The sequence below is a fragment of the Oenanthe melanoleuca genome, chromosome 3 (assembly GCF_029582105.1).
Source record: "Oenanthe melanoleuca isolate GR-GAL-2019-014 chromosome 3, OMel1.0, whole genome shotgun sequence".
NCBI classification, from domain to species: Eukaryota; Metazoa; Chordata; class Aves; order Passeriformes; family Muscicapidae; genus Oenanthe; species Oenanthe melanoleuca.
Window position 1 is genome coordinate 34,820,435 of NC_079336.1, and position 25,643 is coordinate 34,846,077.

At 42.5% G+C, this 25,643-nt stretch overlaps 1 protein-coding gene across 3 annotated transcripts in view; it reads right to left on the bottom strand.

The window, feature by feature from the left end:
* Positions 1-25,643, bottom strand: part of BACH2 (BTB domain and CNC homolog 2) — a 142,931-nt gene that overhangs the window by 33,203 nt on the left and 84,085 nt on the right. For all 3 annotated transcript variants that reach the window (XM_056487904.1, XM_056487903.1, XM_056487905.1), the window contains one exon: positions 15,923-16,177. In XM_056487904.1, coding sequence (XP_056343879.1) covers positions 15,923-16,165 — 243 coding nt within the window. In that variant the 5' untranslated portion in view covers positions 16,166-16,177. The remainder of the gene's footprint in view (positions 1-15,922; positions 16,178-25,643) is intronic.

The window sequence follows — 25,643 nt, forward strand, 5'->3', positions numbered from 1 at the left end:
TGTGTGTGTGACTACATATGCTCACGTGCACCCACGCATGCCAGTGTGAGAAAGAGACTAAATAACGTGAATGTGTGTGAAAGGGATTGAATTAGCCCCATCTGCTCTAAGAAGATCGTTTTTTCCTTGGATTTCTATTACCATCGTATCACTGCCACACTGGAGTGATTCTAAAAGGCTACAGCTCTGGCAGCCAGCATCATTACAGCTGCTCAGATTATTAACAGCATAAATAAACTCTCAGAGACACTACTAAGAAAATATTAACTACAATTATCGCTGCCTGATAAAATAACGAACAGCGAAGTGTTACTCTGCTGCCTCAGTCGCCAGTGTGTATTTATGTGTGCTGTGAGCAATGAAAGCCAGTTTATGTGCATACTGAAGCACTCTGCAATAGCTTCTTGCTACTTTATTTTGTTTTGCTTATATTTTTCTAAAGATCAAGCAGCACAGGCTGAAGCTCTGTATTGGCAGAATTCAGTGTACCCCGCCTCCTCTCCCGCTGTATATAATCCCATTAATTCCAAGTGAACAGAAAGCCATGCACATGTCTGTTGGAGGAAGGAGATGGGCAGCGTGCAAGCTACCAGCAGCAACTCTAAAACCTCTTGGTGGATTTTTACTCTTGGGCCTTGCTGGTTTTGTCCCTAGATGAGGAGCAAGAGCCCACATGATGTTAATGGTGTGTTTGCTGCATGGATCCTCCTTGCCTTCATCTTTTCCACTGGCCTGCACCACTTTGGCTTTGTGAGCTTGTTTTTCCTCCCATTCCTCAGTGACACTTGAGTCCTGCTCTTTCTTGAGTACACTGGGGAGGTTTGGCTTGGTTTCTAATTAATAGAAATTATGAATTCCCTGGAAGCACTGGAGAAAAAAGTTCTTAATCACAAAGACAGCAGGACATGGGAGTGGGGGCCTCTTGTGCTGTGCTCCCAGGCTGGGCTCCAGCCCCAGCAACACCCTCCTTAGCAGTCATCTCATCTTCTTCATTGTCTGCTGTTTGTTGGAGCTCACCACAAAGAGGAGAAAGAAGCTGCTTGGTCCTGAAACCACTCAATGCGGGGCAGGCACGGTGCAGAAGCTCCAGCCCAGGCAGATGGTTCCCATGGCCCCAGGGCAGGAGAGGCTGCTCTCCCACAGTGGGACCCTGGGGTAGTGCCCACCCTGCCCTCTGACACCTTCCACGTCTCCCCAGGAAAGAAGGGTGACAGTAGCAGGGTGACACAGGAGGAACAGGCATGTTACTGACCTGAGAACACAGACTGGGATCTTTCTGCCTGAGCATGGGAGGCCAGTCCAGGCTGAGAGCACCTGTCAAACCCCTAGGGAAAAGGGCCACATCCCTGCCAGCTATGAAGGAAAACTAGAAAGATGAAGGTATGGAGGAAACGAGCTGGACAGGGCAGCTGCAACGAAATACAGCTAGAAAGGAAGGCAAACCCACAGTGCTGAATGAGGAAAAAAAGAGAAGGGGACATTTTATAAAACAGCTTCCCTCAATCTAAGCTGAAAAAATCACACACTGTACTTTGGTGTTTTTATCCCACTGCCTTTTTTGATTGTTTCTGCAGCATCTCACGCTCCCTCCCTGGTCTCTTTTTTCCCTCTGCAAGCCTTTCGTTCCACCAACCCCCACTCCAGTGCTCAGTTCCAGCTTCCAGCAGCCACGACAGGACCACCTTTCCATTTGTGCACCCCGGGGCTCTCCTCGCCTGCACTGGTACAACAGCCAGAGACGGAGAAAACTGGGGTGCAGATGCAGGAGAAAACATCATCTGCAAGTGCCCCCTCTGCCAGCTGTGGGGAAGGACAGCAAGGAGGAGGTGACCTTCTCCCTCCATAGAAATCACTGTGAGAATGAACCTCTGCTCCTGGGAGGGGAAGAGTCGAGCCACAGCCCTCCTCACTATTTTCCCTCCAGCATCCTCCCTCTCTTCATTCTCAGTAATTGGCCTCTAAAGCAGGTTAGCTGTGGCTTGCCCTGAATAAGTGACCTACATTAATTTTCCTTCTGTAATTAAAGTTATCTTCTGTGAAACAATTAATAAGAACTTCGGGAAAGAAAACAATGCATTGTTCCATCCACATTTTCAAACAAAACTGTTCTCTTCAAATGAACTTTGTCCCCCAAAAAGCCTCTATGGAAGGTAAAACACAGAGAATGGTAAAGGGTTCGTTGAAGAAGAACTGAAGTTCATTTTAAATCAGTGTACCATGTACAAATGCTGTCTTACAAATAGGATTATTTAATTTAAACCTTAGATCTGTCAAGTTCCATTACTTCAAATGGAGCCTGTCATTTCTTGACTTCATTATAAATCAGGATTATATTACAATTTATGTTAGGTAAAGTCTCTGCTTCCACAGGAGATGGGGGAAAAAAAAAATTACACAGCAATCAGTAAATAGAGCAAAGTCACCGCACTGCTCTTGAAAGGCAAAAAGTCATCTTGCTAAATGAGGGTCCAACTGTCCTGTACCAAGACTGTTCCTAATAAATAAAAGACCTCTGGGAAAAGTGCTGAGCATACGCTGGATCTATTTTCAGCTTGCATCAGCAGCTGCTGCCCCTGGGATCGCATCTTTGCTCATACCCTACACCATATGTAATCACTCCAGTGCTGCAACCAGTAAGATAATGAAAGAGCATGGCATAAATCTATACTTGAGTGGAATGCTAAATGAGAAAAATAATACAGAAAAAGGGGAAATAAACCACATTTTCAAGTCATTAGGAAGAAAGACTTTGACATATGAAGTGTTGCAACCATTAATAGCACTTATCATATAGAGTGGAGACAAAGAGACAAATTAATCAAACTGACAGAACTGGGACATTTTATGCTAATGCAGGCTCCTGGGTTTTCGTTTGTATTCCTCTGTGTCTGGAAAACTGATACCATTACAGGGCAGGAAATTGCATGAATAACATGCAACAGATCATAAAAATTCGCACACCAAGTGCAGAAACACTGCCAAAAGCACTGTAAAAACAAGGCTAGAGACCTCAACAGAGGAGCTCCCAACAGCTAATGAATGCAAATAAGTACAGGAATATTTCCCATCCATGCATAACAATGAGACATAGGCTGTGACTTCAGAGTCTCCAATAGTGTAGGTAAAATAAAGCCTGGAGAGCAAACATGCAGATAGCTGAGGGGAAACTGCTGGCCAAGCCAGGGTCTGAATGTGTTTGCAGTATTGCAGCCAGCAGCTTAAAGCCACTGGGGAACTGGCACAGCTAAGTGTCTGAAAGCACTGCTATGTTAGATTTAATTCAGTGTTTCAGGTACAAGAGACAGGGAAGAAGGATGTAAGAGGAAACAGAACAGTCACAAAACAGCACACAATCACACAAACCAAAAATCCCCCTGTGCCCGTGCAAATGGACTGCACACTGTAGAACCCCCAGAGATAAGACATTTAAAACATTAGTTGGGGAAATACAGAATGTGCTTGCTGTCCAAAGTCACAGCCATGTTGTAAGAGGCAGGAAATGGTAAGAACTACAGGAATGCTGGGCAGGGCATGGTGTAATGCAGGATCTTGCCAAGGTTCCTACTTGTTGTAGAGGCTTCTCAAGGACCTTTAAAAGCCCCTGGCAAAACAGAGCACTGCTGAAGTGCAGAGAACTCATCAGCCATACAAACTCCAAAGGACAAATGCTTTCACTTGACAAGCAGCCATGGCATTTCCCATTGCTGTTTTCTAAAAAAATGATGTTTCCCCTGTGTATGGTGGCTACTGCACAAACCTAAAGCAAGGAACAGCTCTGGGGGGGTAAAAGGAGTAAAGCTGACACCTTTTGGAGCTGAGTCATTTCCAGCACTGCTCTCACCTTCCCCAGAATAGAATGATATGCAGCTGATAGGATTGAGCAAGAGCATTTATGTGCCAGTACTATGTGCATAGAGAGGGTGTGGAAATGCCAGCCTGCCCAGGGGTTGCTGCTTTCCCAAGTCCTTCCCACATTTGGTGCTGGAGAATCCCATGTTCAGAGGTGGCCACCTCAGCAGGGATGGGCACAGGGAGCACACAACACAGAGCCCAGTTTCCATCACTCTCCAGCAGATCAGTGTGGTGCTTTTACAGGGTTTGTCCCCAAAACAAGGGTTTATCCCCAAAACTCCCTCTGTTCCTTTGGTCACTACTAGAGTCCCAACAGGGTACTCAGCATTGTACCAAAAAAAGGCATGCACACACCAAAGCAAGCCAGCCCAAAAGCTTTCTGAGGGCAATGACAGAGTAACCTTTGTTCTAATGGGAGAAATCAGAAACAGGCATTCATCTTGTAAATACACACCCATCTGACAGATGGACAAGAGTTGCAATCTGCAAATGGAATTACTTTCTCCCTTAATGTAAAAAAATTATAGCACAGACAACTAATTACAGAAAGGTCTCACGAAAACCTTGCCTTTAAGAAAATAGCAGTATTGGAAGGAAAACAAATTGGTCAAATAGATATAACCATTTTGATTTCTTCTGATTTTTACAATAGCAAAGGCACCTTTGGAGTCTTGAGAACACATAAGACACCTGACCTTTTCTTTTCCTTTATCCAAATCAGAGTAGTTTGGGAAAAGAAAAGCCTAGATATGAGTAAAATAGCCATTTCTGAAAGAGAATATTTAGAGAGGTCTTTACTACCATCTTATCATTCAACCAAAAGGTTGAAAGCACAAGTGACAAGAAATGTCCATAAATTCTCACAGCCTTTTAGCTAAGCAATATCTCTGCAGAAAAGCAGTTATAACACCAAACTGTAACTTGGTCAAATAATTCAGATCAAAACCATACCTAAGAACTAACATGAGAGTGCAAGAGCAGATGATGCAAAGAGTCTAGTTTTCTGAGGCTGGGGATGGACTTGAAACCCCCTGAAGAGCAGTTTATGTGTGCAGTGCCTGTGTGCCCTACAGTGCTGCTTGCAGAGGTCCAGCACAGCTCCTGCTAGGATCACCATGGCTGTGTACCACCAGCTGAAGACAAAGGCAAGAACTTAATCAAATGCTTGTCTTTAACAATTTACTTGTGTATGCCCTCTCAACTGAATTTTCCAATTGGAGAGTTCATGCATAATACTGAAATAAAACCTGTAAGGGAAGGATTAGGCTCATCTTTGAAACTAAACCAAGCCTGAGGTAGACCTTACTGGGTGTCTTTCTCAGTCCTCCAACTGCAAGATACACTGAAGACAGGGAAAAAGAAGTAAAGAAAGTTAGTGATTTAAAGGCTTCTGCCACTACTGAAAGCAATTCTTTCTGCTTTTTGAATGCAGTGATGACTTTGTAAATGTGAACAACTTTCTTTGTAAAATGCTCCAGTGCTTATATATCTCAGGGACATTTCTTCATTCTTCATTTCCTTGGACAATGGTATGGATATTATGTGACCTCAATGTCTACTGCTAATATAAATTGTGCCTTGCATTTGACAAATCAATTCCAACATTTAAAACACACCCATTAAAATGTGGTTTGATGTGTTCAGTCTCCTGAAAACTAGCAAATTCAGGGAATAGACAGGAACTTCTTGATTTGGCTTTATGTCCAAACTAAAGTGCCATATGCAGAAAGCACGAGAAAAACTGCAGTAGGACAAAAATAAGGTTAAAAAATAGTTGAATTCAACAGGCAGACTGAATGGCTGCAGACCTATCCACCTCACGTCCAGCTTCCCCTTCCAGAAACATAAATGAGCACTAGTCCACTATGGAGATCAGAAGGGAAGTTGTCAGGTTTTGTCTCTCCACAGCTTTTTCCTGTCTTGAAAGGTTACTGGCTCCAACATTGTCCTTTGAAGGAAACAGGAAACAACTCGAACTTACTCTGTTTTTACTTGACCAGGAATCCTCTGACAGGCAGATTTTCTCTGAAGGCTGTTGTGTATCTGGGGAGAGAGGTGGCTAGGCATGATGTACAACTGCTGTGTGGTCAGAGATGGAAAGATATTTTGCTTTCAGAGTTGTTTAATACTTTTTTCTTATTAGCTGCAGGCCCTTGAAACAGATAACCACAGGTTTGAATTTCAAAGGTAAGTGAAAACCCAAGACATTTCTCAGAAGCAAACATTTTCTTTACACAGTCAGAAATGTAGTCTCAGCTTCCTAGATGACAGTTGCAAAAATCCAGGACCGCTTGATCAAAAGTATTTTTTCCAGAAACTAAGAACTGTACTGGTAAAGTTTGAATGGACAATACCTTTTTATTTTGTTCTACTTTCTAAACCTTGAAACATTAACACAGGCTGCACTCCCACCCATTCTGGGAACATAAAGTAAGAGGTATATGCAGAGATGAGAGAATTTGGTCCTATCACTACTCAAAGCAAGCAAATTTCAAGCAGAGTGTTGCCATGTGTTTGAAGTACAATACACTGAATGCCCACACATCTTTGAACTATTAGCCTGTTCAGGTCCCTTTCTGGGCCAATTCATTTACTTAGATGGTCTCTCTTCTCTTTACTACCCACATAAACCCACCTTAGTCCTGTCTTAGGAAGTACATCTGACACTGCAGGAACAGAAGGAAGCACTGAGAACACAACAGCACCCGTGAATCCATCCTGGCTCACACTTGCCAAATCTCTGCTATCCTTACAGTAAGTCTGTACACTTCCAGTAAATCTGTACACTTCCATTTCTCTGAAGTGTTGCTCTGAAATGATGAGCAGCTGCTGCAGGGAGTGATGTGGACCAGGTGCAATATATACTCAACTAAATATGGTTCCTTCAACACCAAAAGAAAGATGGCCCATTTTTGATGTCCTGAAAGCCTACAGCTCCCATTTGCCAAGAATGATTAGCTCTCTTCAGAAGGAGATTAATTCTTGCTAGGAACCTGTTTGCCTGTTGTTTGGGATATATGGAATGGTCTGCAACTGCTGTCACTCAAGCAAAATTTCCTAATTAAGCATCCTCAAAGTGCCCCAGTCTCCTGGTGAGGGACAGGAAGCTGCAGCAATTCACAGGCTCGTTCTGATCTGCTCCATGCCTCCGAAACTACTTTCCTCTTGGATGTGGTAGTTTCAGCAGTTGTCAATGGCAGTGCACAGGACCTCAGGAGTGATACAAGAACAGGCAGAGGATGCAGAGCAGACCCCATCTGTCTCAGGACCAGTCACCCAGGTAAGGTGAGCAGCTCCATCCTATCCTGACCACCCTGAGAAATGCTGCAGCTAGTCCAACAAGCTCCTCAGTGCCTTCTACAGAGGGAAGAAAATGAGACTGAAACTGGCTGAGGGCTGATGAGCTGGAAGCTCTGGGTCAGATACATGGGCTGGTCTGGGACCAGCAGCTGTGCCAGCTGAGGGTCAGCCTGCTCACCTCCATGTGAGGTAATGTGAACCAGAGCATTTAGAGAGAGGTAAACATTGCTGAGTGGTTCACACAAGGTGATTTAATCATCACTGGCCTGATGCACAGACCTGTGCTGTAATTCCCATCTGATGCATCAACTCCAGCATGTGCAGAGAGGTGATGACAGTATTTTATTTGGTCACAAGAGACCTCAGAAATCTACTGCTGAAGGTTTTATATTACCATTATTTAACTTCAGAACTGATACCTCTCAATTCCAGCTGTTTGGTGACACATTGTTTATATTTTGGTTTTACTGGAAGTTTTAGTATTGCAGTTTTCTGCCATTCTCAGTTCAGCTATGGTTATTTTGACTGTAGACCCCTAGCAAGGAGCAGGGTACATTTCAATTTCAAGTCAGCTTTCTCCACAATGTCTTTTAAAGACTTCTAAATTAAAAAAAAAAAACCAAGAAGAAGAAAAATTTCAACTACATTTGTGTTAAAGGAAACAGACACAGTTAAATGCACATTTTTATGCCATCAACTCTTAGAAGGTCAGATTAAACAAAGAGAGAGACAGAAGGGTTGATTAGCAAATCTGATCTATCTTCTTTTAGGATATTGAATTCCACTGAACTACATCACTACTGAGCACCAAATTTCTTAAAGGGGTGTCTAAATTTTCTCACACTCAAAGGCCATTTGCTTTACAGTTATGAAACAATGTGCAGTCATACATATATAATTGAAGTTTGTTGCTAAAAATCCATGCCAAATTTTTCAGTTGATTTTAATCTGGCTTCAAAACAATTGCCAGTGGCTCTCTCGATATCTTTCCCCAGTAATTTACAACATGCTTCCTAGAGAGATGTCTGATACTTTCTTTTCATTTAAGTCTTTAAACAACCACACAAGCCTCCTCTCAAGCACTTTCAGAGAAATTAAAACTCACTTTTTTAAACAAACCAAGCATGGGCTAGATCTGTAGTTTGACCAGCTACAGCTGCTCCCATTTATTAATTTTATTAAAGTAAATTAAGTGCCCAAGGACAAAGCTTTTAGTAGTGTTAGACTGCACTGGAACTCAGAGGTGTTTGCTGGCTGCCTCTAGCCAAAATGGGACAGATGAAAATTCATTACAGCACAAAAATCCTGGAATAAATCAGCCATTTTGCTCTTCAGAGTTTGCATCAAATTTAACAGAATGTTTGTGTCTACTTCTTCTTCTAAAAATACCCAACGCTGTGTAGAACTCACAAAAAGCATCTCATTCTCAAATCCTACTACAATTCAACTGCCTTCTGCTCACCTAAAACCCATACTTGAGTTCTAAACTGAACCGTACTTCCTAGGCTTAATGTTTGTTGACTGCTGCAATGCATCATTAGAATACATTGCATATTCCATCCCATAACATGCTCAATTTCACTAGTACTTGAGAAAAACAGTCTGTCTGACAATATTCACCGAGGAATCTTGTCAGAAAGTGCTGTATGAAGATTGAACTCTTATTTTTTTGGGGATCTTCAGAGCAAAACTTGGTACTGTAATCAGAAAGTACCTCACAGGTTCTGGTGTCTGATGCTGTGAAGCTGACAGGTATCTTCACTGGACCTTGCCTGTCTGTTTAGTCAAATGCCCAGCCTGTACTTCTGAACTCTAAAAGAGCAGCTACCTGCTTTGAAGTCTTTAAAGAAATTGAATGGGATTTTTAGATAAGAGATAAAGCAAAAGTAAGAAAATTTTAAGTGTGGGGGGAGGAGAGGGAGAGGTCTTTCAGCCTGCAGGGCCAGAGTGCTCAGAGCTGAGGCACAGTCATGGCTCAGCCATCTCATTTTCATTCACATATATTTAAACACAGAAAATAAAAAACAAAAACCTAATAAAACCTGAACACAACAAACAAAACCAACCCACCTCCCATTACACATTCTTATTGGTTCTTCTCATGCCCTTAATGCAGGACTTCCTATTCAAGATATCTTTTACATTTTAGATCATGTTTGTTATATTTGACCAAGAAAGTTTCCACACTGCAAACTGCCTTTTCACTAGCAAGTGTAATCACAGTCAATCAGCCCAATTGAACAGTAATGGCAGGCAGGAGCCTAACAAAGGCAACAAAATTGAGTCCAGTCATTGAAATGGTGAATTTTGTTCTGTGCATTCATCTCCCTATCCCCTTCAACAGCACACTTTTATGTGCCTACTTGAATAAATAAATAAATTGTAGAGCTACTGCCAAAGGGAAGGAAAGGAGTTATGGCAAGATTTTCTCTACTTAACATGCATGTATACATTACTTCTGTTTTGCTTTTCAAAGCCTAGCTCTCACCACAACATAGATGTATTTTTCTTTTCTCCACCTGAAAAAATGAGAGAATGTTATGAATAGCAAGACAGCCCTCATCAGAAAATAATGGAAGTTACACTATGTGGAATGAAAAGTATGTGGCTAGTTTCTTCATCACACTTGAGGCATGAAAAATCAAGCAGTGCTAGAAGCTTTTGCAGTGATACATGGATGGAATTTCATATCCCATCTTGAAGATCTCATTTCTGTTTTGTTGCTCACCTGCTAGAAACAAAGTGCATCGTTTGCACGTTGTACTGTGCTACATAAGCAACACACGTAAAACCACATTCAATTCTGTCTCATAGCTTCTCCTGAGTTAGTGTCCTGTCATGTCACACTGCAGAGAGTACCCAAATGCTCAGTTTTACTCTCACTACAGAGCTGCAGCCTCCAGACATCCCTCTGTGCTGTCAGTGTCGGCACTGTGGGGCAGCACAAAAAATAACACATCCCCTGGGAGGAATTTAGAAAACCAAAGACCCATCCTTATATCCATATGGACTGATTGAAGTGGCATGGCTGAGGTAAGGTTGAAGCATAAGTAAGTTTGAAGCCTGACAGATATAACCTTTTGCCACTACAAAAAGCTCTGCAGATGAAGGGAATAATGGCTTTCAGGTTCTTGCCACCTCCTGAGCCAAAGCAGAAATAATTCTGGCCAGTGCTGCAATCTGTGAGGAACATCAATGGCCAATACAGCCTTGTAAAGAGAAATCCACATTACTGCTTTCCATTGTCTGAGACCTAGCCTTAGCTACTCCTAATATATCTCCAGGGTGCCAATGAAAAAGGGTCTTTTGTTGCTCCCTACTGTGTTAAACATCCCTCCAGCCGGGAAATAAACTTCTTGCCCTCTTGCTCCTCTTTTCCACATTTATCACCTCTTTCACTCTGCGCTCCTGTGCAGAGCACTCCCAGCTCAAGTCCCTACACGCTTCAAAGATATGATATTTATACATACAAAGAATACAAAGAAAGGAAAAAGACAAAGTAAGAGAACACTGTTTATTTCTAGAGAGATAAAAAGGAATAGTAAGTGCCTTTAGCCAGCAGGGTATATAAAAGCTGACCTCCTGCATCCTGCCTTTGATTTTCTCCTCATGGCAATCATCTCTTGTTGGCTAATTCCCAGCATTTTTCCCTCAGGCTGGCAGGTTGGCATGGATGGTTAGCAGCTGCCAGTATTTCTCCTCCCTGTCAGCTACGAGCCATGCTAATGTTAGATGCCTGGCTCAGTCCCACCCAGAGTGCTGCTGCATGCCTTTGCCTTCCAACACACTCAGCTTTTGCCAGCCTTGAATCCCAAATCCGAGGTCCTGTCCTGCCTTTCTCCTTGCAAAGCTTCACCAACCGTGTGAGGGAGTTAACCCACGCCAACCAAAGCAGCAGATGACAAATTTCACAGGACTAGACCCTGTGGGGAAAGGCAGGTTTCACAGCAGTGAAGGAGAGAGAACGTGGAGGAATTCAGCCTTTGGTGTGTGCATCTACTTTGAACATCATTCTCTTAACAGCAAAGAAAAGAGCTGTGAGGATAAATCCCACAACCTCATCCTAAAAAAGATGCTGCTTCCTTTTGCCCCTTGGAAGACCTGGACACCACAGATCGCTCAGTTTAATCCTTCTGGAAGAGAACAGACAGTTCACTGCACTAAAAAAGGTCACCACTCTGAAAAGGAGTCAAGAAATTCGAGGGTTACAGGTAAAACTAACCAATCTACTGGAGAAGCAAGTTTCCAAAAGAATACAAAGGCTGGTATCAGACCAGTGCTAAAGAAAGCTTGGTCTGATGTTCCAGAAGACCTTTGTTTAGCTTCATCTGAGAGGAAGGCAGCTAGTGCTCTTATGGATGGTGAAAGTAAATAAAAAAATGCAAGCAAGGTTGAGAATCTCTATTTCTAACCTGCAGGAATCTAATGCCACTGAGGAGTTTAACTTGTTGCTGTTTCTGTTTCTGTCTTTCCACCATTTAACTGCACCCTCACCTTTCAAAAGAGTGAGAGAAGAAGGTGTTTGCACAGATGATTCTCCCCTGCCCAGTGCCCATCTTTCAGCTTGCCCATGCAGACTCGCTGTGCCCTTCCATTAGCAGAGTCAGGCAGGTAATAATAGCAAATAAAAAGCCCATTCGACAGAGCACTGGCTCCTTCTCAAGTAAAGTTGAGTACCACTACAGCATGAATGACTCAATCATCTACTCAAGAGCTATTACTTGCAGTGATGAAGCAATGTTAATTGGATAACAGCCTGCTGCCAGCTAATATTGGCATGACCTACAATACCCCTGGCTGACAGCCGTGTCTCTCTCCATCACACCTTTTTTTGTAATCTGGATGGGAAGTGGAAACCATTTAAAAAGCCTCATAAGTGCCATTTAACTTCTTATCATAAATTAAAAACTTAATTAAGTGCCTTGTTAGAGGAAGGAAGACCAGTTTTTGTGATTAAATAAAACAAAACATCAGTTAGGGGTATGGAGTGAATAACCAACTTTAGAGCTTCAAACTCATTTCTTTGAAAGTACTAATTCTGGGTTGCATTTAGCAGCACCTGCTAGAGGAAAACTGCATTAATTGCTGAAAAATACCCCAGATAAAAACAGGCAAGGTTTGTTTGGCAAAACTGCAAATGAAGAAAAGAACATAGAAGTTAAGAGCTAATGGGGCCCTCTTTTATTAGCTGTAGGCAGCTGAAACACTTGATTTCTCCAACTTGTTCTGAGGGCTGATAGTTCACACATCATGGCCACATCTGAGCCCTTGCTATTATGCATCTGCTCTGTGCAGCTTGTCTACACACTGAAATATGTTGCCTTAACAAAAGGTGTGGTACAAAATCAAATTACCAAGGTCAGCACAAAAGAGTTTATAGAAACCCTTCAATCAGCGCAGAATTAGTTCCATACTGACTTTGTTTAAGTTGATTAAGGAAAGGTTTGAACTGAGGCACGTTAAGACATGCTTGAACTAACCTGAAATGTCTAACACAAGGTTTTGCAGTGGTTTAAAAGCCTCTAAATCCAACTAGTCCCAATTCTGTGTGTGCACAATGTCTCCCTACTGAAAAGACTGCTCTTGCTTGTAACTGGATATAAACAAGAAATAATGTAAAAAACATCTGTTCCCTGTTTAGCTAGACAACAGTTAACAATGTCTGGATGCCAGATTAACAAAATGACCCCAACATGCTATGAAGTAAAAAAAACAAAGTCGACAGTTTAGACTTCAGAGGCAGATTTACTGCTTTGAATAATCAGAAATAAGTTATTTTCTTTGAAGTTAAGCTTCCTCACACCAACATAACATGAATGTAAAAGCTTTATATATATAGCTTTATCCAGCTCCAACATCAAACCTTTGAGAAATAATAGTAACAACCATGCCCTTTCTCCACAACACATTTCAGCAGTTTTCAAACTATGCTCAGATTTAAAATACAGTGTTTGTGTGGTTGACCTAAAAATAACTCTGTGAATTTATGAGCAATTGTCACCTTTGGAAAAGTTTTGAACAGTGAAGACTATATTTAAAAATTATTTTCATATGTTTTTTCATTATGTTTTTCTTTAATATTATACAGCAACATAAATTGTCTCTAAGTATGAAAAAAGTAGTCCCTCAGGGTATCAATTTTCAACTTTTGTTTGAAATTTTTCCACTGGAGGAATAACCCCCTACATGACAGAGTAAGTCAGTCTTCACAGGTACCTTAAGAAATAACTCACTGCTGCCAGAGCTCTGCAGACCACAGACTGAAAACAGCAGCCTTGGGAAGCATCCTTAGCTTGTGAACCAAAGATGACCCTGGTAACTCCTTGAAATGCAATATAACTAAGATGGTGTTTCCTGTGCTTTATCAGCTTTTAAAAACCAGGAGTGTTTCAGTTCCTCTTGCAGGGAGCTCTGAGGCTGTTGGAGGCACTTCCCGTATCTCTGCACAGGCACCCACCAAAGCACTGTGAAGGGAGCAACGCCAGCAGCAGAGATGTGCATCTCAACCAAGGAGTAACTGAGACACAGTGAGGTGCATCAGGCAGCTCATCCCAAGTGACTAGCTTTTGTGAGGAAATTATTTAGCTGACCACCTCACACACAGCTATTCCAGTAAAGTAGCCACCAAGAAAATCAGGATTCAATGCCTTTAGGAGCAATTAATTTGCATGTGGAAAGTATCTGTACAAGTAAACAATGGTAAATAGAAGCATGTAGCAAAGTAGCAGTGGAGGTCTTAGTAGGGCATGAAAATTTCAGGGTTCTTGGAAAAACCTGAAGAACTAGATTCACTACTTCTGCAACTCCATGAGCTTCACTGGAGCCATAAGAGCGGCCAGTGTAACCTTAAGTCACAAAATGGTTTTCATCTTTCATTGAGATACATTCTAAAATGTAAAACTCCAATACTTCATTTATTCAAAGGGGATTCACTTAAATATAAATAATTTATGGTTGAACTGGAGGATTTTTTCCTTAGACAGCATCTCATATAAAACACATAGACAAACCTTTGTATTTTAAATCTTTAGTGTCATATTAACATAGGACTGGGTGACCAAGTGCAGGCACATCATGACCCCTCCACTGGCCTGCAGCTCAGCACCTCACTGCTGCTGGAATTAGAAATCTTCTGATTTCCAATCTAATTTTACTGAAAGTCAGTTGGAACCGAACAATGCTTGAGCCAACAGCGTCTTTTAGCATTAACAAGAAATTCCTCCTCACAGTAGTATCAGCTCCTCTGCCTAACTAGAGCTGCACATCTCAGCTGTCACACCTGCACTATGAACCTGCCATGGTCCTTTCTTCTCCTCCTTTAGGCTAGGCTCATTCTTCTGAACATCTCAGTCACTCTTCCATATGCTTATTTGAATTTCAATTACTTTTCTTTATGTAACAGGACCTGAATTATACAGAGCTTTCACTAAGCTTCATAGAAGAGCACTGATAGTCTCCTGTGCACCCTTGGGCATGTTTTGTCACCCCCCTGCTCCTACCCTTGCTTTGTAGAGAGAAAGCCATGCGACACTGACTGAGACTTGATTCTTCCACTGGAAATTATTAGTGGACACTGCAGAATTGAAGTGTGCATCCTAGTGTGTCCTCTGCGATATCTCTGAACTCCTATGCAAAATGTCTGGGTTGAAGTGTCTTCATGAGTAATATTCAGTGTCAGGACTCATGAAGTCACAGCCAGTGACCTACTTCTGATGCACTCCAACTTGTGCTGTGACAACACTATTGCGCTGCTGAACTCTCTGGAGAACTAAACCGGAGGGGGAAAAATTATGTGTGACACTTTGGGACCTGTCATCATTTAAAAAGACACCATGCCTCTTCAAGGGCACTAAGCACATGATGGTGAAAAACCTTCTGTATGCCAGAGTACCTTCCCACTGAGCAACGGGTATACTGCCACCCTTCTCATGCCACCCTTCCCAGCTGGAGACACTGGGCAGGCAGTAGGTGATGGCAGCCCTGGCCATCAGGCACACACCTCCCCTCTGTGAGCAGCAAAGCCACCAGCACGCCCTACAGTAGCTGTGCAGCCACAGCTCTATGGCTGTGAGGAAATTACAGTGGGGGTGGAAGCCAGCCAGTGAGATTCTGTGATAAAGTAAAGCAAACTTTCCAGTGAGGTATGTGTTTTCTACGTCCCTGGGCTTCCTGCTGTGGGAGCCACGCTGCATGACGAAAGCTCTGCTTTCTGACAGACTGTGTTCACGGTTTCTCGGTGGAAAACACAGTTAAATCCCAAACTCTCTATGAGGGGAGCTGTGAGGAAGTGAGTCTGAATGAAGTATAGGAGAAGGGGAAGAAATGGAATAAAGATATGAGCTGCCAGAAAGGGGTGGACAGCAATGAAACTCCCAACAACATGACAGCTCAAATGATTTTTCAACAATAACCTGCCATGTAGCTGTCACATCACTCCTTTCAAATTTTCTGTCTAGAAGAGCAGAGGAATAGCAGGGTCCTAATACTGCCCTGAATGTGGCTGTGGTAATAAAACGTTTGGCTGCAATTCCTTCAGCAGCAGTGACAAAGGCAGCTGAAGCATCTTAAAGCTTTGACTCCATCCTAAGGCTGGCCTGGTGTGAACATGTCCATCCTTCAGTGATCTGCAACCCACCCAAACACACAAAGCACATCCTGAGCCGTGCTGGGGCAGCCACGGACAGCAGTGTCCCCTCCCTCTGGCCACCCCAGCAGAACACAGAGGGTTTCCTCACGGCGGGGAGGGAGGGGTGGCTGTGACATACTGTACCTCTTCCGGCAGGCTGACCACCAGGTCATTTTCCGTCTGCCCAACCAAGGCCTGCAGGAAGTACTCGCTGCAGGCAGCCAGCACAGCGCGGTGGGCGCGGAACTCCTTCCCCTCCACGAGCAGCGTCACGTCACAGAGAATGTCCTGCTTCCGCTGGTCATTTAAGCAGAGGAGAATGTTGGTACAGTGCACCGTTGACTCATACACATACATGGGGGAGTCAGTCTTCTCATCCACAGACATGCCGTTCACACCCTGCAGGGCACAAGGGAGGAGAAAGCACAGGCAAGGTGGTGAGGAGCAGCCCAATATCCAATAACCTCTAGACCCCAGCCAAGCAGCCCATTAATGCTTAAACCCAAGGACGTTCTTAGGGAAAGATACCATGATTGATACTGGCTTGATGCTGCTAGATTTCACCCTGTCATGCTTGGATTACCTACTTGCCCCACCGACTTTCCCCCTCAAAACCAAAGTAGGGTTTAGACAGACTGCAAAGTGCTTTTTTTCAACCACCTACTATGCATCTCCAATTTCCAATTTAGTAATGGCAATAACATGGGGACTTTGGAAATTTTAGAAGATTTTAGAAAAAATAAAAAAAAAAGCTAGAGTTGGGTTTTCTAATGGTGAAGAAAAGGGCTTTGCCCTTGCTTCTGGTATTTTCAGATCAAAGGGAAAAACCCCCAAGTCTATTCTCCAGAGGACAGGCAGCACTACACAGTAACACTGAAGACCTTGGCTCAAGTAAAAGGCAAGGTGGAACTGTATCTGACCACTAACTACAGCAACTTAATTTCTCAATCGGAATTTTAAGCCTTAAGAGGGAGAGAAAGGTATTTAGCAGATCCAGAAGAAATCTGTTTCCATGTATGGCTAAAGCAACACACCTTCATCAGTGGCTTAATGCCATTTACAGAAGAGTAGATCTTCCTGAATTCCAGACTCACAGACCCAAAAAAACTCCCTTGACCTGAAAGGATGTCCAGCCCCAGGCAGCACGAGTGCCAAGGCTACTCCTGACCGCAGGTCTTTCCCTTCTGACAGCAAAGCAGAGGTTGAATGATGTCAGACACCCATTACACACCCATTACTACTGTCTGAGTCAGAGAAATTCTCTGCCTGATGTTCTGCAGTTTCTGCCACATGTAGAACTGGCAAAGCCTCTGAACATGGTGACTGGATTTGCAGTGGTGATGGTGGAGGTAAACAGTTGTCCCCAATACCCCACACTGCATGAACCCCCTTTGCACTTGAACACATTGAAGTAATTAATTTACCCAAAACATCTTCCCCAACATTAGACTGAATCCTCTTTGCATTATTTTCCCATTTCAACTTCTCTGAGTAGGAAGATGTAAAAGTCTGTGCTGTGACTGAACAGACTATCCCAAAACAAAGCTTGTTTTCAGGCTTACGTGGGGAAAAGGACTATCTGTATTTATTACTCTATCTGCTGTTGAAGGGAAAGTTGTGCAAATGCACAAACCTGCAGTATTTTAAAGGAATTATTTTTCCTTATTGAGAACAACAACTATCTTCTGAGAGGTAAGTTTCAGAGGCATCAAGGGCTAAGGGTAAGATGATGATATTTTGATACAGTACTGTTGCACTGTAAATATCTGACTACTGTATCAAGTAAAAGCAAAATTCCTCCTCTGCAACTTTTTAATGTGGATTGTTGCAGCATTCTCTATTGCTAGTGCAATATACAGGCACATCACTAGACACAACACGACTTCAATATATTTCTCTTGCTGTGAGTTCAAACTAGGTTACCATTTTCCTACAGTGCCATTTGAAAGACACTAATGATCTAGAAAAGAATGGACTTAAGAGGACACACTTGTTACTTATATTGACTAAACTTCTCAAGAGTAACTTCATCTTCCCACCTTTATATGAATATTTTTAAGCCAGTGGCTATGATGACTCTGTACAAAATAGGTATTTTTGCCAACAGTGCAAAACTGTAATGTTACTGGAAACCTTAATGGAATGCTTGCAGATTCTCTTTTGCTGGTATTTTCAATCTTTATGCTGACTCATGCTACACGTCTGAGCACTCAGCTGAAATGCTTACATGAACAGAAAAAAACCCACAACCAACCAACAGAGATTAGCCCCTCAACAACTTAACATCTAGAGACAAGATACATAGCTGCTAATTGATCTGCACAGAGGCAGGGGAGGGAGACACTTCAGGGGGTGAGTTATACCAGCTGGATTTCTTAACCAGAAGGAAAAAAAATTAAAATTCTCTCTATAAATTGAGACTAATGAGAAGAATTGACAGCAATCATGTTATTAGCACTCTACCAAGGTAGAAGAGAAAATGACACTTAGCTCATCTCACTCACAGCTTTCTGTACAACTAAACCCTTATGCTAATGATAGCACTATAATGATGTTCTAAGTGGTCACTCTTGCGTGCTATGAAATGAAAGAGTTTACAAGAACAATCTAGTGGGAAAATCTGAGAGCTGCAAATGACGATGCAAAGGGGAAGGCAGTAGGCTTTTTTTTCCCTTTATTTTCCAGGCATGTCTTATGCCTGTAATATCTCAGATGACGAAAAAAAGGACAAGAAACCCGAAACCTGGCAGATAATGAACAGAACATCAATTATATTTTCAGTGCCTTAGAAAAAACCCACCAAACCCCAGCTAGCCTGAAATTGCAATCCTCTCTTACAGTAATAGTGCAATTTGTGTGAATCAAACCCCGAATTACTTGGTTACTAATTAGTAATTTCTCACTTTTTAACTACCGCTCTCATCAAGTGTATTTTTTTTTTAAATTGCTGCATGTGCTGTGAAGTGCTGAAAACACCATGGTGTATTTCCCCAGTGGTGAGCAAGCCTGCCTTCTCTGCTAGGAAACCTGAGCAGTGCACTCAGAGGTGCTGGGGCTGCACACTGCGCTCCAGCGGATCCCTCCCTGCACTCCCGGAAAGGATCTCCACCCAGCCGCGTCTACATCATACTTTCCCAAGGCTACTGCTGGGACTTCCTGAAGGTGGATCCATGCCATCTGCCTTCCCACAGCCACTGGGAATCCACATGGATGTGCTGCCTGGCAGTGCAATCTCAGCCTTCCACAGGCTTGCCCCGAGCGCGCCCCTGACCGCTCTAGGAAGCACCCCGAGCTCTGCATTGTGCACAGGGAAACCGGGGCTGGGCCACGGCTCAGGACCACCTATTTATCAGCTTTTAGTGTTTCAACACCAGTGATTTACAGCCTTCCCTTTTCCACGATCTGCCATCCAGCACATGACCTCCAGACATGAGGTGTTTCCTCTCCAAGAGGGCTTTATCCTACAGGAAAGGTGCAAGATGGTGAAACCCTTCACTGGGAAGTATATTGTTCATTTTCACAGGGAAAGGGTTTCGAGGGCAAAGAGAAAAGGTCACTGTAGGACTTTGGCATGTAGTAGCACGAAAATTAGCAGAATTCTTTTTTCCCCCTCTCCCAGGAATAAAAAGACCCAGGGATCTGGTATTATCTCTGAACTCTGAGGCAAGCTGGGCTGCAAGCCTTTTACACAGTGTTAATTCAAACTGCATAATTTTTTGCTGAATTCAGTATTATGCTGAGTTTGCAGAACCTTATTCATGGAAATCATTGCTACACACTTGGTATTTCTTCAAACCGAAAAGAGAATGTCTTAGCAAGCCTTTCTCTGGCTCAAAAGAACATGCTGTGCATTTGTCTGCATATAGGTCACCATGCTGCCAGAAAAAGCCTCTATGAAACAAAAGTTTCCAGAAACTGGCACGAACTATTGTGGGCAAGGAAAGCACCATTGAAACCGAGCCAAAAAAGCTGCTGGTATAGGCCAGCAACTGCAGTGAAGTGAACTGAAAGGATACTTACACGTTCCTTCCATGGTGATGTGTGGAAGATCCCACCAAACCCTTCTGCATGGACAGCATGGAGGAAGCATACAAAACCTCAGGAGACCAAAAATGTGGCTCATGGAACATCCAGAGCACTCTGGTGTGCAGCACATTGTCTGTACTGGCTGACACTCATCCAAAACTCTCCAGGAACGCATCAACAACATTGACTGAGCTGCTACCAAAAATACATTACCTATCAAAAAAACCAGCTCCTGCCTCACAAGACTGGAGCACAGGCAATGTGTTGTCTGTTTTTAAAGGGAAATGTGAGGGGAGAGAAAATCTTATCAAGACACACCAGAAAGTCCTGCATCAGAACTGGGCTAATTATGTGAAAAGGTAAATCTCTATCATGGCAGAGCTACAGAGCACTTAACCAGGCAAATTATCATCGTGACAAAGCAGCATGGCTTCTGCAAGGGGAAGTCATGTCTCCAGTGGGCTCTATTAGAATTCCTGAAGTGTGTCAAACCAGCAGTTAAGAACACTGGTATGTGTAATTAGTGCTGACTTTCAGAAATTCTTTGACAAAACCTTTAGAAGTGGCTGTTAGAGAAACCCAGTTGTCATAAGCTGAGAAGTTGCATCAGAGTGGAAATCACTTAGGATAAACTGTATTCAACTGAGGAGGAATGCAGGCACAATTTTCAGCAGGTTAGCAATGAAATTTCTCCAGGAACTGGCTTACATCTGGCTGCAGTCATGCTGTTCAACATGTCTGAGCTTCTCTGACCCCTGGAGCTACAGCAAGGTTGGGCACACTTAATTCTTGGATGGCAGACTGCCTGCATGTACATACACAGTCCTCACAGCAGCCTGACACTCCTGCAAGGTCAATGACATGATCGTGGAAAGCACCAGACACCAGGAACAATTTGAAACAACACAGGTTTAGACTGAATATAAAGAAAAAACTGAGGAACAGGTTGCCTGGAGAAGCTGTGATATCTGACCATTGAAATGAACCAAATACTCCATCCTCATAGCAGGATGGTTGTATTGGTTTCCTTGAGAAATTTCACAACCAGTGCAATAAATCATATGTACAACTGACCACTGCTGCATGTTACTGAGCAAAGAATTTGCTGCATATGTAAAAGGATTAGTTACTCCTAATAAAAATATCCAGAGCCACATGGGACGAATATTTACATGCTGCAATATGTATATTCCACTGTCCAATATTCCACAGACAATATTCCACTGTCCAACAACAAATGTGCTTGCATTATCCATCCTTCCTGACCTATTAACCAGAGCAAAACAAAGCAACGAATTATTTGATGGATGTCAACACAGATGAAACTCCAAATCTACTGCTTCCTAGACCTCCTGACCCTCTGTGTCCCCAGCTCTGGGAGACAGCAATGGGCATGCTGCCTGGTGCTCTCCTTTTTCAAGCTGAAGTTGTGTGGGACCAAGCTGTTGAAGGCAAGCAGCAGAAAACATCTGTCCAAAAGTAACTGACACCAGGGACTCCCCCTCCCAAGGGCTCCATCAGAGCAGCTGGTTTAGGACAGGAGAAGCCATATGATTCAACTCATAAAAGGTGTATAACTGCAGCTGAAGCATCTTTGTAGTCTGTCCGTGGCAAACCACCAGCAAGGACAGGGGAAAAGAGAGACCTGAAGGCATCATCTCATCCTCCTCCTTGTACCCTAGGCAATGTAAACAGGACATCACGTCCACAGCAGAGGACTCCCAACAACTTCACTGCTAAAAACAGGTTTATCAGCATCCCCTCATTATGCCTGTAATGCTACATTTTAATAGAGAAGCCAACAGGTAACACTGTGACTCCTCATTTAGGAACTGCAGTACCTGACCTGGTGTAAAATGAACCACAGGTTTTGCTTGGAAGCGTACACTGGAGATCACATTTTATGTCCTGCTACACAAGGTGACTCCTGATTTTCTCCCTATTGTGTTAAGAGAGGATCAATACTCAACTGGGATTATTTTTAGTTCACATTCTCTCAATCAGCTCCACTAACAGCAGAAGAAAGAATCTTAGGAACAGTTTGAAGTGGCCAGCTTGAACACATCTAAGGCTCTTTGATCAGCAGTAGCTGGAGTCTGCATTACAGATTTGCACGTAAACGTCTCACAGTATTTCTGTTCAACGGGATTCAGGAAGAACGTGAAAAAATGCTCTTTTGTTCTGACGTTTTCTGGTTTTTTCCCCTCCTAACGATTTAGCAAAAGGTACTCAGAAAAAAATGGGGAGAATGATGATAAAATAATGAAAAAAAGTTGAGAGCAGCTTGTACTTCTGACAGTTGGCAGCAGAAGCACATCAGACTTGACAGTTTTTAGGGATAAACATGCACTGTTTTTAAGTGGCAAGTGGGAGGAAAATAGTTTTCCAGGCTTCCTTCCCCATCTCCTAATATTTTTTTCTATGAAAAGACTTGTTCTGTGTAATCAACACTTTGTTTTTAAAGAAAGTTATCAATAACTGACACTTCAGAGCTCCTAAAATGACCATGCTTATAATTGGTTATTACGATCTCTCAATTATAGCTATAACAACAAAGGATATGATTATATTGTCACTGCTTTCCTTTAAAAAGAAACTATTGAAAGGCCTAATGATTAATTCACCATTTTTGAGAGCTCATTGTAATGACAGCAGACTATATACAAAGGTCTCTTCAGTGAGCCCATTATTCAATTAATAAATGCTGAATACTGAGCAGTCATAGTCATATGAAACTCCCAAGAATTGTGTGAATTTTTAACCAATTAATTATCAATTACAACATCATAAAACACCAGCACAAAAATAGAAACAAAGAAATTTAATTATAGATTATTCTTCTTAGTTGCCGCAAATACTATACAAGACTGATTTTGATTAATAATTCATACAGCAATAAAGTATCAGGAAAGATAATTATACTGTGCCACAATTCTCACACTGATTTCTGTAATTACAGATTACAACAGTGTTAGCAATTTAAAAAGGTTAGGGAGCAGTAGTAATTTGCTATGTCATCCTCAGCAATATTAATGTCTTCTTCTCTGAGCACCCCAGATAATTGAAAATAGACTTGCGGGCTGCCAGGCTACATGGACTTTCCTCCTGCCAAACATACTGTGGGTGCCAGGGCCATTAGCAAGATTGTCTTAAGAAATGAACTTTCACATTGATTAAGTAGCTTCTGCTGTAAAGCAGAAGGTACATGGACAACTGAAAGGACACTGTAGAGCATGCCTGGCCAGCAGCTGCAGTGCTGCTCCCAGGAGCGGCGGCTGGTGCTCCTGACCATAGTGCCTTGAAGGACCTTCCCTGGACTGTGAGTGGGAAGGGGAACAGCTAAGAGAAACCCAGGGAGAATTTAACCATGGGCCTCCCAGACAGGCAGGTCTGGCTGGGCACACAGCAGGGCTAACATCTCCTAGAGGCAAGAATTCCTGTGGCTGAGGAGGTCAGTGTGGCTCCAACACATTGTGTGTCCACAGCCCAGGGAGCACCCTTGGAATTGATGAACACTACACGTGGTTCAAGGGCCACAGACTGTTCCCCCACGAGTTACACCACAGGCAGTGAGCAGAAGCATCAGTGCCTGGGCTGGCTGCAGGGCTGGGCCAGGAGCCCATTCCTGTATGGCAAGCTTCACATGGATTCCAAATGGAGATGAGAATATGAGAAATGCCTTCCTTAGCTAAACTGATAGGAACGGGGATGTATCCTGCAGACTGTGGAATGGCTGTTTTTGAGCATCTCTTTTGTCATCACAGTGCAGAGGCTTTGATGCTAGAAGTAAGTCCCACTGCAAAGTCACTCACTGCTTTTCTTATACTGGACCTAGACCCTACAGCACCAAAAAAAAAAAAAAAAAAAAAAAAAAAAAAAAAAAAAAAAAGGACTCTGATTCTGCAGATCTTTAAACTGAATTGCTGAATATGACTTTAATCTGTAGCACTTTGGTTATTCACAATGGTTTTGCTACTGGCAGAATGAACATGTGAGCAAAAAGGTACCACAGCTTCATGTCTACATTGAATCTTTTTTTTAAATTTTTTTAAAGTACTGTCAGGATGCCTGTAGTCTCCGTGATTAATGTTTATTTAAACCCCAGGTGCCTACTCTAAAGAAATTGTGCTTCAGGTTGTTCAGAGATTGGTACCATAAGGAGTCAGGGATTCCCAGTGGAGGTTGCTTTTAAGAGTCCAAACAGATTTATGATCCATACAGAGATAAAACCTATTTCTTGACTTCAGAGGGTTGTGTTGTTATTGTTTCTTGGGAGAGTAACCCAGATGAACAAGGTAATGAGAGCTCACATTCTCTAGGGACTTTAGTTAACATGCAAATAATGTTTACACGCAGTACATGCACTGACCTATATATTCTATACAGGCCTACTAGGCAAAGTACACACATTAATATTTTTATGACTCAGGAAAAATTATATAATTATACTACTAATTTTCCTACACTGGGTGAGTCAGGCTTAGTTTAACATGCATTTTCAATGTTCTGTAAATAAACTGATGATGCCCTCAGGAAAGAGGCATGGTAGATGCGTGGGGGAAGACATTCATAGAATGGTTTGGGTTGGAAGGGACCTTAAAAATCATCTAGTTCCAACCCCTTGCCATGGTCAGGGACACCTTCCACTTGGCCAGGTAGGAAAACAGGAGGAACAACACAAGAACTGTCCTCGATCCTTAACTCTCAGATGCTAATTAACTGATATATATGAACATGGAAAGTAAGAAGCACAGAACTCTTTCCTGACAAAACCTCCTCTCGCAGCTTTCACATTGCTCTTTACAGGAGTTGGCTCCGGTGAAAGGGACCGGAACTAAGTCTGCTACTCAAAATAGCTTATTCAAAGCAGAATGGGGAATGCCCAACACTGAAACACTGCCAGGAAACCACCAAGCACAACAAACAACATATTATGTTCTTCTGAAGTAGTCAATGGTTTCACAGCCTTGGGTAAAAGACACAACTTTTAGGATTGTTCTCGGGTGAGCTGGATTGTCATATTAAAGAACCTGAGAGGGAAAAATGAAATAGTGATTTGGTTTAAGCTCTCTGAAAATGTTTAAGGTCTCCACCCAAACAGGGGCTGGAAATTCTGGCAAAGCCCCACTACTTTCCTTGCTTTAAATGACTATTTGGGGGTTTTGCTTGAGGAGTGACACAGTGTTATGGCTTCCCCTTTTTTCCTAAACCTTTAAATAATTTATGTGTACCTGTGTGGGCATTTGTGTACATGTATGTATAACTCACACTGCAGAAAAGCCATCTGAAACGATGGAATTGCTGAAGTACAAATGGTTTGCCAAATATCCAGGTCACTTGCCAGTATGACAATACCTCAGGTTAGTAAAGAAGGTGCCTCTGTATTTGACACCCCTTCTTTTAATATAAGAACTAAGGCCCTAATGCCACCAAAGTTTGAAAGCTACAAATTATGAACAGCAGCACTGTGCAGCTCCTTTTAGCAGCCTTTGAATGTTAAAGATTATGCTACCAAGTTATTTGACTAAAAGTTATTAATTTCCTTTATGTTCTATTCTCAAGTTTAAAGCTCCAGTGGAATTCAGTGCTGAAGCTCTGTACTTGAAATTTTGGTTGCTATCAAATGAGTATTGTTTTTATTAAAAAAAAAAAAAAAAAAAAAAATCACCAAAAATCCATAAAAAAAGCAAACTGGAAAGTTCTTTCTCAAATTGTTTTTTTTTTCCTTCCCTAAGCTGTACTAATTACTGCTTTTCCAGCCTATCTGCAGAACTGATGGAAGCAGTTCCATCTGCTTGAGAGGCTATGGCCAAAACCACTGCAAACATCTTTGACTACA